Source organism: Papio anubis, chromosome 1, assembly GCF_008728515.1.
Source record: "Papio anubis isolate 15944 chromosome 1, Panubis1.0, whole genome shotgun sequence".
NCBI classification, from domain to species: domain Eukaryota; kingdom Metazoa; phylum Chordata; class Mammalia; order Primates; family Cercopithecidae; genus Papio; species Papio anubis.
The window spans coordinates 53,144,143-53,161,698 of NC_044976.1; the positions used below are offsets into that span (position 1 = coordinate 53,144,143).

A 17,556-nucleotide genomic window follows, 5' to 3' on the forward strand; every position below is an offset into this window, starting at 1 on the left:
TTAGGGAGCTGGCAGGAGGAGGGGAGGCAAAAAAGAGAGGGTCTTCTCAGAGTAACTCAAACCCACTGCCCAGCCTTGTGTACATGTAATGCCGGTACCCATAAGACAATTCCAGGATGGTGGTGTGGTTAAGGAATGAGAAACCTGGGCAGGGGAGAGATGGCTTCCTTAAGGGGCAACTTGGAAAACCTATCTGGGTCTAGGAGAAGCAATTCAAAAAAGAATCAGAGCATTTCCCTAGAGATGATGAAAGTAAGATTGGCTCTTTCATTGATCCAGCTCTTGCAGTTCCAGAGCATTTTCCCATCCATCCTCTCATTTGCTCCTCATGACTTGGAACTTCTTGTTCTGTGATCTTGGACAAGTGTCCCTGTCCCTTCATTTGTAAAATGAGAGAAACAATTTGTGGACAAGGTGATATGGTTGTGCAAATCACCAGGTCCACGGTCCATGGTAGATTCTCAGTGTATGCTGGATCTCCGCTTCCTCCGTCTTGAAGGAGAAAGTGCAGAGATAATAATTAGCAATTGTTGATAAGGAAACTGTAATCCATGAGGGGAAGTAATTTGCCCAACATTACACATCAAGTTAGTCTCAGAGGTGGGAACAGAAAGCAGCTCTCCTGGGTCCAAATTCCCCCTCCTCCCCTGACCCACACCAGGGGATGCCTGGGGCTGATGTCTACTCCAGAGGTGCCCTAGTGGCTTGGTCCTCCTCCTGTCCACAGACTCTTTACCATCAGACCCTGGAGGCCCTGCAGACACTGCTCAAAGCCCTCTTTATCGAGGACCCCACTCCTGCTGGGCTGAAGAGCATCTTGGAGGTGCGGAGATGGGAGGGGCAAGGAAGGGAGGGGAGGAAGGGTGGAGGGAAGAGAGAAATTGGCTCAGGAGCAGTGGAGGCCAGACCCAGGAGTGATTTGGCTTTAGGATGTCATCTTGTGTGAGTGTTCTGCCTCTCTGTCTGTATCACAGGCCCTGTCCCAGACTCCTGCCTCTCCCCACTCTCTCCCCATCCTCCCACTCTCTAAATGGCTGCCCATGGTTATAGCTGCTACCATATCTGTGCTCTTTCCATGCTTGTCCCTGCATCTCTCTTCTGTATTCATGACTCTTCACCTTTCATCTCTCTCCTCATTGACTTCCTTCTTCCCTATAGTCTGTCGGTCCTATTCTGAACTCCATCTCTCCCTAAACTCCAAGAAGAGGAGGAGGGCTGTGGTGACCTTTATGCCCTCTCTGGAAGCTTCCTGCTGATGGGTGAAGGCTGGCCTGTCCACCCAGCAGCAGGGGCTGGCATCTAACCTGTAGTTCTGAGTTTTACTTTTGATCCCACAGGCCCTGGGGCCTTGGATGAACTCTGGGAAGGCCCATGAGCGAGCACGGGCTGTGAACAGCCATGTCTCTGTGTTGAACTACATGCTTCTGACTCTGCCTTTCTTTGTGAGTGGCCCCTGGGAGGGGTAGAGACTCTTAGGGAGAATCTTCCCACTTCTGAAGGAGCCTGTGCCTCTGTTCAGGGATTCCCAGGTGGCTCTTGCCATCTTCAGAGGGCTCTGTTTTCTGGGCCAGACTATCCACCTGTGTTCACCATTTAATGTATAGCATTGTTGAACCTATAACACTCAATCCCTAAGATTGCAATACAAACAGATGCCCTTGGGGTTCCCGGCGCTGGGGCTTCTGCTGGGGAGACTCATCCTTCGCATTGGGGATCCTGATGAGGAGATTGGCCGGGAGGCTCTGGACGGCATCATCATCCTCTACACTATCCTGGAGCTCCAAAAACGTAAGCCTTATTGCTTCTGAAGGAAGTCTTCTGAGTTGTTGCTCAGTCTGGATTCAATAAAGAATCAGCTGGAGCCTTGGCATGAAGACCCTGGTGGGAGATGGGGGAAACCAGCACAGGGTCAGATGGGGACTTTGGAAACTGGTGTGAAGCCCAAGACCCCATAGAACAAGGGGACAAAGACTACAAACAAAACTATTTTGATTTAAGCAGTCTTGCTTTTTCTCACCCTTCCAAGCTTAGTTTGTGACTATCATTTTCATATTCCCTTAATACTAGGTATACCTAAGGATAATTCCCCTAACACCTTGTTTTCCTGTCTGTTTTCCCCACTAGAGACTATAATCCTATGAGGGAAGGGCAGGGCTGTATCTTGGTTAGCCCTGTATTCCCCAGAGCCATCTCTGGGCTTGGCACATGGTGGGTGCTCAGTGAATATCTATTGAATGAATGAACAAAGAACAGCTTCTATCTTAGAATCCAGAGCAGCTAAAGCTTGTAGTTGAGAGAACTTTCCTTGATTCAGCTTCAGGGAGCAGTTAGTGATGTGGTATGGGCTGATACAGGTATCCAGAGGCACTGTACCTAGAGGTGCACAGTATCAGCTGTCACTTGCCTCCTTCCTTTCTCCATCACCCTAGCTCTGCCCTAAACCAGGGGACCTTGGTATGTGGTTTAAACTCTCCTGGCTCTGGGGGTAGAGTGACCTGTGCATAAGAGCTGGTTCTGTCCCTGCTTAGTGGTGTGACCTCAGGCAAGCGCTTTGTATAGGCCTAGATTTCCTCATCTGTGAAAAGGGTGCACTCAGATATAGTTCATAATTCATGCTTTTTTTTTTTTTTTTTTTTTTTTGACAGAGTCTGGCTCTGTTACCTAGGCTGGAGTGCAGTGGCACAATCTTGGCTCACTGCAATCTCTGCCTCCTGGGCTCAAATGATTCTCCTGCCTCAGCCTCCCTAGTAGCTGGGATTACAGGCACACATCACCACACCCAACTAATTTTTGTAGTTTTAGTAGAGACAGGATTTCACCATGCCAGGCCAGTCTTGAACTCCTGACCTCAAGTGACCTGTCTTCCTCGGCCTCCCGAAGTGCTGGAATTATAGGTGGGAGCCACCGCACCTAGCCTAAATTCATGCTTTTTGAAAGATTAAGTGAGATCTTTTGTAAGAGCATATGTAAAGGTACTAGCTCAGTGCCACACATTATAGGCGCTTGTCATATAGTTCACCTTTTCCTGTCCCTTCAGGCTTTTGGGCTTTATCTGGTATCCTCACTCTTTCTAGCATTTGGGACAAAGATTTGGTCGCTGGGAGATTTACCCTGTTGACCAGGAGCCACTCATATCTCTGGAGGGTGGGTGAAGGTGGTATAAACCATGTTAATAACCGGCTTTAGGGGAAGGAATAGGAGCCTCTGTGAATCTATTCTGGCTCGGGAGGCTGCCTTTTTTTTTTTTTTTTTTTTTTTTTGAGACAGAGTCTTGTTCTGTTGCCCAGGCTAGAGTGTGGTGGCATGATCTCACTGCAGCCTCAATCTTTCAGGCTCAAGCAATCTTCCCACCTCAGCCTCCTGAGTAACTGGGACTACAGGAGCCCGCTATCATGCTTGGCTACATTTTTTTTTGTATTTTTGGTAGAGATAGGGTTTCGCCATGTTGCCCAGGCTGGTCTTGAACTTCTGGGCTCAAGTGATCCACTTGCCTCAACCTCCCAAAGCGCTGGGATTACAAGCATGCAACACCGCACCCTGCCGAGTCAGCTCATTTGAAAAAGAAAGAAAGAAAGAGAAATAAGTAGGAATTATAGACCCAATTAGGGTTGCCAGATTTAGCAAATAAAAAATACAGGATACCCAGTAAAATTTGAATTTCAGGTAAACAATGGATAATTTTTAGTATATTTGAGACGTAATTTCACTAAAAATGATTTGTTTATCTGAAATTCAAATTTAACTTGTTATCCTGTATTTTATTTGGCAACCCTAGGCCAAACTTATACTCTTAGATTTTATTTATTTTTTCTTTTTTTAGCAGGCAAGAATCTTACTCTTAGATTTGTTTGTTTGTTTGTTTATTTGTTTATTTTTTGAGATAGAGTTTTGCTCTGTTATCCAGGCTGGAGTGCAGTGGCTCAATCATGGCTCATTGCAGCCTCAACCTCTCGGGCTCAGGTGATCCTCCCACCTCAGCCTCCAGAGTAGCTGGAACTATAGGCACACGCCACTACACTCAGCTTATTTATTTATTATTATTATTTGTTGAGATGGAGTCTTGCTTTGTTGCCCAGGTTGGAGTGCAGTGGCACTCTCTTGGCTCACTGCAACCTCCACCTCCCAGGTTCAAGCGATTCTCCTGCCTCAGCCTCCTGAGTAGCTGGGACTACAGGTGCGTGCCACCATGCGCGGCTAATTTTTGTGTTTTTTAGTAGAGTCGGGATTTTGCCATTTTGGCTAGGCTGGTCTCGAACTCCTGATCTCAAGTAATCTGCCTGCCTCAGCCTCCCAAAGTGCTGGGATTACAGGTGTGAGCCACTGCGCCTGGCCCAGCTAATTTAGTCTCTCTCTCTCTCTCTCGCTCTCTCTCTCTTTCTTTCTTTCTTTTTTGGAGTCTTGCTCTGTCGCCCAGGCTGGAGTGCAGTGGCGTGATCTCAGCTCACTGCAACCTACACCTCCCGGGTTCAAGAGATTCTCCTGCCTCAGCCTCCTGAGTAACTGGGATTACAGGCATGCACTGACACGCCTGGCTTATATATATATATATATATATATATATATATATTTTTTTTTTTTTTTTTTGAGATGGAGTCTTGCTCAGTTGCCCAGGCTGGAGTGCAGTGGTGCTATCTCAGCTCACTGCAAGTTCCGCCTCCCAGGTTCACGCCATTCTCCTGCCTCAGCCTCCTGAATAGCTGGGACTACAGGCGCCCGCCACCATGCCCGGCTAATTTTTTGTATTTTTTTGGTAGAGACGAGGTTTCACCATGTTAGCCAGGATGTATCGATCTCCTGACCTTGTGATCCACCCGCCTTGGCCTCCCAAAGTGCTGGGATTACAGGCGTGAGCCACTGTGCCCAGCCAATTTTTATATTTTTAGTGGAGATGGGGTTTCACCATGTTGGTCAGGTTGGTCTTGAACTCCTGACTTCATGATCTGTCTGCCTCGGCTTCCCAAAGTGTTGGGATTACAGGCATGAGCCACTGTGCCCAGCCGCTAATTTATTTTTTGTAGAGACAGGGTTTCTCCATGTTGCCCAGGCTGGTCTGGAACTCCTGGGTGCAAGTCAACTATCTATCTCAGCCTCCAGAGTGCTGGGATTACAGGCCGGGTGTGGTGGCTCACTTTGTGTATTTCCAGCACTTTGGGAGGCCAAGGCGAGTGGATCAGCTGAGGTCAGGAGCTCAAGACCAGCCTGGTCAACAAGGTGATACCTTGTCTCTACTAAAAATACAAAAATAAGCCAGGTGTGATGGCGCACACCTGTAGTCCCCATTACTTTGGAGGCTGAGGCAGGAGAATCGCTTGAACCCGGGAGGCAAAGGTTGCAGTGAGCCAAGATCACACCACTGCACTCCAGCCTGGGCGACAGAGCGAGACTGTGTCTCAAAACAAACAAACAAAAAACAAAACAAAACAAAAAAGCAAAAAAGCAACAACAAAAAACCAAAACCAAAAACAAGCAAGCAAACAAAAAACCCCCGAAGTGCTGGGACTATAGGCGTGAGCCGCTGCACACGGCCACTCTCAGGATTTAATCTCAATGAGCGAAGTGGTCTGTCCAGGCCCCCTGACTGTAGGAAGCAGCACGGCTGGGATTTGAACCTGAGTCTGCCTGACTCCAGGTCTTAAGCTCCTCTCCTTTACAAACAGCACACACACTTGGTCCATGTGATCACTCTGCCTCAGTGTCACTTTCTTGTGCCCAAGTCCTGTATTTCTTGAGGGGATCCAAGCTGGGCTGCAATAAGGGCTCAGAAAGTGCACCTGAAATGTGTTCCCTTCAAGTGAAAATATGAAGCCGCTATGTGCCGGGTACTATCATAGGATATGGGGACACAGGAGTGGGGAAAAGAGATTAAATAATCCTTCTTTGGTGAGAGTACCTTCTTGTTGTCGGGAGATAGACAGTGAACAAAATAAATAAGTAAAACATATAGCAAGTCAGATGATGATAAAAACTAAGGAAAAGTAGATAAGGATTGGTACTACCAGGGGTAGGGGATTGCAATTTAAAAGAGGTATTGCCGCACGTCCACCAGAATGACATAAATGAAACAGACAGACAATGACATGTGCTGCCAAGAGGTGGAGCAATGGGAGCTCTCGTGCGCTGCTGGTGGGGTACGGTTGATTTCCCATCATAGAAAACTCTTTGGCAATATCTCCTATAGCTGAATCTATGCTTAGACTACGACCCAGCAATCAACTCCTAGGTATCCAACTAACAACTGTGTAGATAGATATACTCACCAAAAGACACACTAGAATGTTCTTAGCAGCACGACGCTTAGTAGCTGGCAATAACCCAAATGTCCATCAAAAATAGAACTGATAACTAATCATAGGCTTTCATACTGTGGGAAATTATACAGCACTGAGAATGAATGAAAGAACTAATGCTGGTGCAACTGTGTGGATGAATCTTATCTGTATAACGTTGAGTGGAAGGAGACAGACGTCAAGAATAACACATGTCCATTTATATCAAGTTTAAAAGCAAAGACATCTCTCTGGGGGTTGAGAAATTAGAATAGTATGTAGCCAGGGTCAGGGAGAGGGCTAATGATCGAAAGGAGTGCACAAGAGGGGCTTCTGGGGTGCTGATCCGGTTCTACTTCTTGACCTGGGGGCGGCTACAATGGTGTGTTCATTATGTAAAAATGTATCAAGCTGGTTCCTTATGATGTAGGGACTTCCTACATGTATGTTTAACAAAACTAGGGAGATCTGGCCTCACTGAAAAGGTTCTCTTCTTGCAGGAGCCAGAGATAAGGAAGAGACCAACAAGAAGGAGCTATATGAGAGCAACAAGCATTTCCTGGGGCCCTACAACCCTGTGAGCCCGTGCCAGAACATCCTGCGGGTGATCGCGGTGACTGCCTGGTGCCCATCCAGCAGCAGAGGGTGGGGGGTGAGGAGGGGCAGCACCACCTAGCCCCAAAGCCTTCTTCCCTTCCAGCTTTCCAGGCTTTGTAGGACGCCTTCCCAGCCACCCACATCTGTCCTGAGTGCCCTCCTCCTCCGGTCTGTGCCACAATGCATGGACTTCCTTCTCCCTTACGCATGTCACCCCGTGCTGGGTGCAGGGACGTGTTGCTCCTACATTTGTAGCTCCTTCCCTAAAGGTTCAACACTTATCTATTAACTGAATATTCCTGGCCCTCCCTGCTGACCTCTGCATGTGGGTGTCAGGCAGTGTTTGTGCCTCTGTGCACAAAGCTCGAAGCTCAAAGCTTGGTCTACCCATCAGTGTCATGAACTCAGCACCTTTGTTTCAGGAATTTGGAGACTTCCTGGGACCCCAGCAGATAAAGGACCTGTTGCTGGCAGCCCTGGAAGGGTTGAAAGGCAGCTCAGAGGCTTCAGGGAAGGACTCCAGGGAGATGATGCAGCTGGCCTCGGAGGTCATGCTTAGCTCGGTGCTAGAGTGGTACCGCCACAGGGCACTGGAGGTGGTAAGGCCTCCTGGGGGCAGGGACTGAGCTGTCACTGGGGCTTGGGAGCCCCCTGCCATGGCCTGCTCATCACTGGCCTACCTGACAGTGGGCAGGGTGGGGAATACCTGAGCCCCCTAAGCTATGAGGCAGGGAAGGGGTGCTGGTGGCTGAGTTCTAGGTGCTCCCACCTTGAAGATTTTCTCTTACCAGCCCTGAAGGAGCTCAACTGACTTGGTGGTGGGTGGAGGTGGGTTTGGTGGTGGAAGAGGGTGTAGGGAAGCATAGTAAAGAGAAATTAGCTCACTCCCAGGGAGGGGCAGGCGCTCTGCTTGCCTCTTCCTCTCTCTCTCCTTTGGGCCTTCTCCCCTGTCTTCTAGTCTGTCACCCCCTTCCCTCTCCTCCCACCTTCCTGCTGCCCCCGTGCCTCCCCTGGCTTCTCCATTGGGCTGTCCCCCTGCTCATGGCTGCCCCGGCTGTGCCCCAGATCCCAGAAATCATGCAGGGCATCTACATGCAGCTGAGCCACATCCAGGAGCCTCGGGCCCGCCAGGTGGCCCTGCTGCCCGTCTCCCTCCTGGCCAGCTCCTTCATGACCGAGGTGGTGGTGGCCCTGCTCATGTGCCCCCTCCCACTGAACAGGTACCAAGTGAAGGGGTTCCCAGCCACTGCATCTTACAGGGTTCAAGCAGCCCCCACCCCAGGTTGGGGACCCCCTTCTGCCCAGATAAGCCCCTCGCCCTCCCAGATGGCCCCTCTTCTGTGATCTGGGGTGTTTATGACAACCATTAAGTACTTCCTGAGCACTGCTGCTGTCAGTGCCAAGCATTACAATAGTCTCTCATTCTCACAACATCCCATTCTGCAGATGAGGAAACTGAGGCTTAGGGAAGTTTCTTGCCCTAGGTACTTACTGAGCAAGCAATAGAACAGAGGACCTAAACTCAGGTCTAACTAACTACCAGCCCAGAACTCTTTAACAATGCCATTGAAAGGAGGTCTGAGTGCCTGTCCTGGCTCTGCGTCCAGTTGCCATTTGGGTCTTGGGTAGCCCACTTGTCCTGTCTTTCCTCCATATGCAAAAGAAGGAAATGATCCCTGCAATCCCAGGTGGGTGGTCATGACAGAGTAATGCAGTCAGCCGTGTTGAGAGCCCGCTCGGGCCTGGGCCAGTGCGGAAGGGTGCTCCATGCTCACTGTCTTCAGGGAGCTCATGATCTGATGGGCAGAGGGGACTGTGGTCAGATGGTGAGCTCGTAGGCAGCAGAGGTCAGTCTGGCTGACCTCAGCCTCCCAGCCCAGGAAATGCTCCCATGTCTTCTTTGAATGAGTAAAACAAGGCAGTGAGTGATCCACACCTTCGGGTGGTTGTTTGAGAGCCAAAGAACTGTGCAGAGCTTTATAAATGGGGTATGCTTCAATAAGGACAGTTGATGTCATTCATAGAAACCAAGAAGGTCAGTCGGGAAGGTTAGGGCCCAGCTGGCACATCCCAGTCTCCCACTTGGAAGAATTAAACCCTTTCTGGCTGTATTCCCCACCAGGGTTTTTTTTCTTGGGTCCACTAAGCAGTCAGACTCACAAGACTACCGGGGGCCTCACCTGACATCCGTCACTCAGGATACAGGACAGGGCAGGGTCAGGAGCTCCTCTTTGTGGGGGTCCTTGCAGCAGCCCCCACAGCAGGCCAGACAGAGGCATCCAGGGCACAACATTTAAGGAGATAGGCTCAGGTGCCAAGTCTGCACTTGTGTGAGCCGGAGAATGAGGGCTTCCTTAAAGGTGGCACCCTGGATGCCTCACTTTCCTTACCCTAGTCTTGGCCCTGAGTCTAGGAGCTGGTCTCTTGGGCCTCCCAGGTGAAAGCTCAGGTGTGATGAAAAGAGACCCATAGGGTGGATATGGGAGCTGCCCTGGCTTAAATGGCACAGGCCTCACAGGGACCACTATCTTTTACAATATCTTGGCTTTGCTTCCAGGGTCCCCACAGGGACAAACCCAGTTACAAGGGTAACTGCATCCTGGGAAGCTCAATGCTATAGTGTCCCCATCAGTTTTTATAGTTAATTTATAGTTCCTCCCAGTCCAGATGTAATTTACCAGTGGAGTCATTATTACCATAAGTAATGTTGCCTAGCAACATAGTTGATATACTGTATCAGGTTTCCAGGGGAACAGAGCTAGAAAGGAATGGAGGGTTGAAACACTCTCATAGAAGGGGAAAGGTTTTTGTTAACCCTTTAGCACACTGGCCTCCAGTGTTTTCAACAGCCCATGATAGGAGTTTGGTTAGGTGCAGATGCTTTTCCTTGCCTGGTGTACTGCCTTTTAAGGGATGGGAGCAGAGGCTCCCTGATATTATATGACAAGTTCAGGATCCTAGCCCCAGGCTGCTCAGCTGCCTCCATTCTTGCTCCTTGGTTAGAGGAATGAGCACAGGCTTTGAAGACATCCGACCTGGCCACATCTTGACTCTGCAGCTGTGTAATCTTGGACTGGTAATTTCACCTCTCTGAGCCTCAATTCCTCATTTGTAAAAAGGGAATAACAACACTCACATTAGGGTTATTGTGAGAATTCAGTGATCTTGAGTGTCTTGAATTCTTGTTCATATCTGTATTCCACAAGATTTGCCTAGGGCCTGGCGTACAGTAAATGCTTAGCTAATATCTGCCGAAGTAATACATTGCATGTGAAACATTTGGCATGATACCTGGGAAATAGGGTTTCTTTGTTTTTTGTTTTTTTTTTTTTGAGACGGAGTCTTGCTCAGTTGCCCAGGCTGGAGTGTAGTGGCACGATCTTGGCTCACTGCAAGCTCCGCCTCCCGGGTTCACGGCATTCTCCTGCCTCAGCCTCCCAAGTAGCTGGGACTATAGGCGTCCGCCGCCACACCCAGCTAATTTTTTGTATTTTTAGTAGAGACGGGTTTTCACCGTGTTAGCCAGGATGGTCTCGATCTTCTGACCTCGTGATCCACCCGCCTCGGCCTCCCAAAGTGCTGGAATTACAGGCATGAGCCACTGCGCTCGGCCTTTTTTTTTTTTTTTTTTTTTTTAAGACGGAGTTTCGCTCTTGTCTCCCAGGCTGGAGTGCACTGGCGCGATCTCGGTTCACTGCAACCTCTGTCTCCCGAGTTCAAGCTATTCTCCTGCCTCAGCTTCCCGAGTAGCTGTGATTACAGGCATGCACCACCATGCTCAGCTACCTTTTTTGTATTATTAGTAGAGACGGGGTTTCACCATGTTGGCCAGGCTGGTCTCGAACTCCTGACCTCAGGTGATCCACCCACTTTGGCCTCCCAAAGTTCTGGGATTACAGGCATGAGCCACCGTGCCCGGCCAGGAAATAGGGTTTCTCATCCTTCTAGACCCTGACTTTTTGGGAGTGTGTTCTGGACTATTCCTTGCAAGTGTGCCCATGGATGCCATTTCATTGGCATCTTACCTTCCCCCTCCTGAAACCATTTGGAGGCTGGGTGAGCCCCACTGCCTTGGCAACCACTAATTGCCCCCATCCCTGACCTCAGCAATGGAGCAGAGATGTGGAGGCAGCTGATACTGCGCAAGCCCAGCTGTGATGTCCGAGACCTCCTGGATCTGCTCCTGGGCAGCCTGAAGGAGAAGCCTGTCACCAAGGAGGGCCGGGCTTCCATCATGCCCCTGGCGGTGAGTGCCCAGTTGGCCAGCCCCTATCACTGCCTGTCCTGCCCTTCCTCTCTCCTTCCCTCCTGCTGAGCTCAGCACACCCGGCCTCCAGTACCGCACTCTGCCAGTAACTAGTTGTGTGGTCTTGGGCAGGTCTCTGGCTCTGGCTCTTGTTTGTGGTTCACTGGGGACAATAACAGTAGTGTTATCTATGGTGACAGCAGCAGCCTGAGGTAGGGGAAGAAGAGTGACTTGGAGTCACAGACAGTCTAAATTCTGGTTCTGGCTGGGCATGGTGGCTCATGCCTGTAATTCCAGCACTTTGGGAGATGGAGGCAGAGGATCACTTGAGGCCAGGAGTTTGAGGCCAGCCTGGGCACTATAGCAAGATCCCTTCTTTATTTTTTTTTAAATCCTACATTACCATTTTGTGGCCTAGGTAAGTCACTTCAACCTCTGTGAGGCTCAGTTTCTACATATGTGAATAGAAATAATATATTTCTCATTTGGCGGCTGTGAAGATTATGAGATAACACATTCATTCATTTAGGTGACACACAATGTTTAAGCACTTCTTGCTGCCACACGCCAAGCTTGATGCTGGGAACACAGAGGGAAAGGCAACTCTGACTCAGGAAGCCAGCTGGGCTGAAGAGATGCATTTCCCTCTGCCTCTATCACCACCCTGGTCCATGCCAGTTGGGTAATACCCCTGCTCACCTTCCTGATTCTGCTCCTGCCCCTCCAATCTGTACTGCAGCCAAAAAGTCTTTGAGAAATGCACATCTCCTTTTCTCAGCCCCCTTGATGGCTTTTCATTGTCCCCAAGAGTGACACAGTGCTCCTACCTGTGGCGAAGGCCCTGCATCCCTGGCCGGCTTCCCCACCCTCCATGGTCCTCTTGTTTGCTTTGCTCCAGCCCCTGGGTCTTTGTCAGAACTTCATCCAGCCATGCTATCTGGTCACAGGGCCTTTCACATGCTGTTTCCTCTACCTAGAATGCTCTCCACCAAGCTAGCTTCTGCTCATCCTTCGGCTCTTAACTCCAGCATCACTTCCTCAGGGAAGCCCTCCCCGATCTCCCTGACCTGGTCAAATCTGTACATATTGTATTTTGCTTCACATACTTTGTATGAAAAGAGTTTACACCAGTTGTCATTTGACAACACTGCAGGGCATCCTTTGGTTAATCTGTGAGATGCATGAAGACAGTGCTGTCCCGCTGTGCTCACCACGATATCCCCAGCATCTTGCATACACCTGGCGCATAGTAAGCACTCAGAAATGTTTTTGTTGGGCTGATTTATTTATTCAACAAATGTTTAGTGAATACCTCCTATACTATGTGCCAAGCACACTTGTAGGTTCTGGGGATTCAGCAGCGAGACATTCTGGTGAAGGGAAGCAAATAACGATACAGTAGATGAAGGAGAGGGTAGTATTATCCCATTACAGAGGAGGATGCTCCTGCTTACAGACATTCCATGTCACCCCCAGGTCACCTAGCTAGCAGTGGTGGTGCTAGGACTCAAACCCAGCAGACCTTCTGCTTCCAAATCCTGTGCTTCACTCCCATATCTCTCTGCCTTTGTCCTCCAGCACTGAGTTCTGTGCATCAGGCACCAGCACTCCTTCTCTTGTAATTTGGGCATTCATCCTCTTCTACAATTGGTGTATGTTAGTGTATTCTTTAGTCACTCATTTGTGCTTCTTGTCCAGCAAGCATAGTTTAAGCGTGGATACAGCCTGAACTCATTCTTATCTTACGGCCCTGATAAATCATTTGAGCAAGATAGAGCCAAAAGCAGAGCCCTATGACACATCACTAGAGACTTTTCCCTTACACCACAGACTGTGTTCTTTGGATGTAATCATTAGCTTTGGGCTGCTGAAAAAGTACAAGGGCTTTGAGTTCAAGAGACTTGTCTTAGCTCTGCCACTGCCTCACTATATAACCATGGTCAATCACTTCCCCTCTCTAGCCTTGGTGCTTACATCTGTAAAACGGGCTGTGATAACTCCTGCTTTGTCTATCTTACCTGTTGAGAAAGGGGAGATAGTGTGTGCGGAAGAACTTCTTAAGCTGTAAAGCGCAAATTAACTGCCATTTATTGTTCTCATCCAGCCCATGTTAGGTCACTTTTCTCCAAGGGAACGTGTCAGGGGTTCTTCCACTTTGCAGTTAAATGCTTTCCTCTTGGCCCAGATGCATGGAGTCTTTTTTTTTTTTTTTTTTTTTTGAGACTGAGTCTTGCTCTATCACCCACGTTGTTGGAGTGCAGTGGCACGATCTTGGCTCACTGCAACCCTTCCACCTCCCAAGTTCAAGTGATTCTCGTGCCTCAGTCGAGACTACAGGCGAGTAGCTGGGACTACAGGCACCTGCCACCACACCTGGCTAATTTTTGTATTTTTAGTAGAGATGGGGTTTTCCCATGTTGGCCAGGCTGGTTTCAAACTCCTAACCTCAAGTGATCTGCCCACCTTGGCCTCCCAAAGTGCTGAGATTACAGGCATGAGCCACTGTGCCTGGCCTGCATGGAGTCCTAATGGCACAGCTCAAACCATTGATGTATAAAGCATGCTTTCCTTCGCCCTCTCATTCAGGCTCTAACACTCCTGTGGGACTGGATGGATGATGATCAGTGACACCACTTTTCAGAGATCTGAGGCCCACAGGTGCCAGGGAGTGGCAGAGCCAGAATGAGTCATGAGTCTTGTGATACCAGCCCATCATCCGCTCCCCACCCCCTAGTATTGCCCTTCTGCCAGTTAGAGAGGACTTGGTGGGCCAAGTATGAGGGTGGGCCCAGGCCAGGTCCAGAGCTGGACTGGCAGCTGGAGAAGTTGCCCCAGGTCACCCGTCCTTGGGGGTAGAGCTGGCACTTGAGCCAGGCTCTTGCTCAAGGCCTGGTGTTGTTTTTCTTGGCTGCTGGTCTCATGGGGATGGGAGTGAGGACAGCCTAGTTTAATGGCCTGGGGTGAAGAGGCCAGCCTGGTGCCCCTTACATTCTGTGTGCCTGTGTTGTGAGTGAGGAAGAGGCACAGCATGCTATAGTTGGTATCAGAAAACCTGGGTTCAAGTTCCAGCTCTGCCCCAAGGGGCTGGTGACCTTGAGCTAGCAGCCTCACCCCTCTGAGTCTGTCTCCTCACCTGCAAAATGGGATCAAGACTCTTTACCTCTCAGGAGGTAGAAGCGATTCTTCCACCATGATTCTTCCAAGGTTGCATAAACATCAAAGCCCTAGACCAAAACTAAGGGGTGAACTGTTGTCCTTGCTCTGGGACAGGGCCTACCCAGAGAGTCAGAGGTCTGGGTCTGTGGGGTGGGGAATCCTAGCTTCCCCAGGCTGGGCCAGAGGACAGCAAAGACCCAGATCCTACCTCCCAGAGAGGCAGTCCAGGCCCCAGCCAGGAGTGCTGGGAAGATGGGCCACAGCATCCCAGCCCCCTCTCCTCTGCCCCATAGGCAGCCAGCGGCCTGTGCGAGCTCCTGTCCGTCAATAGCTGCATGGGCCGTGTGAGGCGCATCTACCCGCAGCTGCTCCTGGCCCTGCTTATTCAGGTCCATTACCACATTGGCCTCAACCTGCCTGGCTACGTGGCTTTTCCCAAGGACACCAAGAAGGGCGCACAGCCCTCTGCCTTCGTACCTGTGCGGTATGCTCTGCCGTCTCTCTTGACCCTGCTGTCCCCGGCGGTGGGAAGGGCCATCCAGCCAGAGCCTCCAAAAGTCTCCAGGCAATCAATCAATAGAAATTAGCTTTGGGACTAGAAGAGAAAACAGAAGCACACTTTTATTAGAGCCAATAATTCATTCAGCAACTGTTTTTGAGCACCTGCTCTGTGCATTACACACTGTGTTTAGTCTAGATCGCAGGAAAGAATCAGCCCTCCCCAAGGAGTTCACTCTTTTTCTTCCTTCCCCTCTAGAGATATTATTTGTATTAGGTTTGTATCCAAGGCCCAAATACTTTATTTTTTAGTATTAATTGGAGTAGATAATATAGGCACATGGGTAAAATACTCAAAAGACATTAAAAGGAAGCTTCCTTCCCTGTCCTTACCCCAGTTACATTCTCAAAGACAACCAGGTTCTTCATGCCCTCCCAGAGGAGGATTATGCAGGGATAAACACATTTGCTCATATTCTGTACTTTTACACCAATGGCAGCACGTCACATTTTTTTGCCTTCTTTGCATACTATGTCTTGGAGACCATTGTATTGTAGAGCTGTCTCCTTATTTATTTATTTGAGATGGAGTCTCACTCTGTGGCTCAGACTGGAGTGCATTGGCGGGATCTCAGCTCACCTCCGTCTCCTGGGTTCAAGCAATTCTCCTACCTCAGCCTCCCGAGTAGCTGGGATTACCAGTGTCTGCCACCATGCCCAGCTAATTGTTTTCATTTTTAGTAGAGACAGGGTTTCACCACGTTGGCCAGACTGGTCTTGAACTCCTGACCTCAGGTGATCCACCCGCCTTGGCCTCCCAAAGTGTTGGGATTATAGGCGTGAGCCACTGCACCCGGCCAAGCTCTCTCCTTATTTTTAACAGCTGCATAGTATCTCTACGTATAGGATCCCAGTGCACCGTAATTTATTTAACCAGGCTTCTCTGGATTTCACTGATTTCCAGCCTTTGGCAATTACAAGGCTGCAGTGAGTTTGCTTGTTTATATGTCTTTATGTGTACGTGCGATTGCATATGTAGGACAATTCCTGAAAGTAGAATGCGCACATCAAAGGGCTTCTGCATTACATATTAAGGTGATAGAAAAAAGCTCCTGACCATTGCATGATAAAGGATAAAATGGAGTGACTCCTAAAACATCCAGTTTGCCAAATTGCCTCTCACAGAGGACACTGCCACCGGCAGTGCATGAATATCTATTTCCCCACACCCTTGCCAATACAATGAGTTATAAAACATTTTTATCTTTGCCAATATTAGAATTAAAAAATGGAATTTTGCTGTAGTTTTAGTATGTGTTTCTCTTATCATGAATGACATTGAGTTTGCTTTTTTTCTTTTCTTTTTTTTGAGACAGAGTCTCACTCTGTTGCCCAGGCTGGAGTGCAATGGCGCAAACATGGCTCACTGCAGCCTTGACCTCCCAGGCTCAAGCAATCCTCCCACTTGAGCCTGACTTCACTGCTTGAAGTCAGGAGTTCAAGACCAGCCTGGCCAATATGGTGAAATCCCGTCTCTACTAAAAATACAAAAATTAGCTGGGTGTGGTGGTGGGTGCCTATAATCTCAGGTGCTCAGGAGGCTGAGGCAGGAGAATCGCTTGAACCTGAGAGGTAGAGGTTGCAGTGAGCCAAGATCGCACCAGTGCACTCCAGCCTGGGCATCACAGCGAGATTTCGTCACATCGTTTGTAGAGATGGGGGTCTTGCCATATTGCCCAGGCTGGTCTCAAACTCCTAGGCTCAAGTGATCCTCCAACCTTGGCCTCCCGAAGTGCTAGGATTATAGGTGTAAGCCACCATGTCCAGGCCAGAAATGTTTAATTTTCATGTAGCCGTTTATCAGTTTTTACTTCTATGACTCCTATTGTGTGTTATGCACAGAAAGGTGCATTTAGAGAGGCAGAGGGCAAGCAGTTGTGTAGTGGGCTTGTGTCTGAAGGTCTTGGATTCAAATCCTGGCTTCATCACCTAGAACGTTGTATTTTGGGTAAATGAATTTTATCTCTTGGCAGTTGGTTTCCTTGCCTATGAAATGGATAAATGATTCCTGCCCCACTGGTGTGCTGTGAGGACCAGATGGGGTTGCATCCCAGCAAGACACCATTTGCCAGCAGTGCGGCCAGTTCCCATTCCCCTCCTGCTCATGCTTGTAGACGCTGCCCTGAGAGCATCGCCCAGAAAGCTGACGGGCTCTAGGGAAAAAAAGGAGGCTCTGGAGGGGGAGGAGGAACACATATGGGAAACAGTTCTTGACCTTGGAGTGATGAAAGGTGTGACCTGCCAATGCAGAGGCTGTGGCTCAACTGAGGACATCAAGGAGAAGCTGGAGGAGTGCCCAAGTATCACCTTACCTCAGCATCTCAGAAGCAGCCTGAGAGGCAGAAAAAGCAGAGGCAGGCATGTGCCAGGCTGAAGGGGGGCCAGAAAAGCCATGAGATGTAGTGGTCTAAATGGTGGCCCCCAAAAAACATGTCTGTCCAGAACCTATGAAGGTGACCTTATTTGGAAAAAGGGTATTTGCAGATATAATTAAGGATCTCAAGATGAGGTCCTCCTGGATTAACCATGTGGGCACTGAATCCAATGCCAAGTGGCCTTATAAGGAGAAGAGAGGCCCAGACAAAGGGGAGAAGGCTGATGAAGACAGAGAGTGAGTGATGTGGTCACAAGCCAAGGAGTGCTGGGAGCCACCAGAAGCCACAAGAGGCAAGGAAAGATTCTCCCCTGGGCTCTTCAGAGGACTGTGGCCCTGCTGACACCTTGATTTTGGAT

At 49.3% G+C, this 17,556-nt stretch overlaps 1 protein-coding gene across 15 annotated transcripts in view; it reads left to right on the forward strand.

Annotated features, from left to right (window-relative positions):
• Positions 1 to 17,556, forward strand: part of MROH7 (maestro heat like repeat family member 7) — a 73,126-nt gene that overhangs the window by 35,573 nt on the left and 19,997 nt on the right. For 11 of the 15 annotated variants that reach the window (XR_004185402.1, XR_004185401.1, XM_031669154.1 and 8 more), the window contains 8 exons: positions 728 to 823; positions 1,338 to 1,442; positions 1,653 to 1,788; positions 6,767 to 6,918; positions 7,286 to 7,462; positions 7,929 to 8,083; positions 10,971 to 11,109; positions 14,559 to 14,749. Coding sequence is in view for 13 of the 15 variants with exons in the window: in XM_031669154.1 (XP_031525014.1) it covers positions 728 to 823; positions 1,338 to 1,442; positions 1,653 to 1,788; positions 6,767 to 6,918; positions 7,286 to 7,462; positions 7,929 to 8,083; positions 10,971 to 11,109; positions 14,559 to 14,749 (1,151 nt within the window). In the remaining 2 variants the exon portion in view is untranslated. The remainder of the gene's footprint in view (positions 1 to 727; positions 824 to 1,337; positions 1,443 to 1,652; positions 1,789 to 6,766; positions 6,919 to 7,285; positions 7,463 to 7,928; positions 8,084 to 10,970; positions 11,110 to 14,558; positions 14,750 to 17,556) is intronic. The other 4 variants (XM_021941942.2, XM_031669161.1, XM_031669144.1 and 1 more) reach the window with 3 other exon arrangements.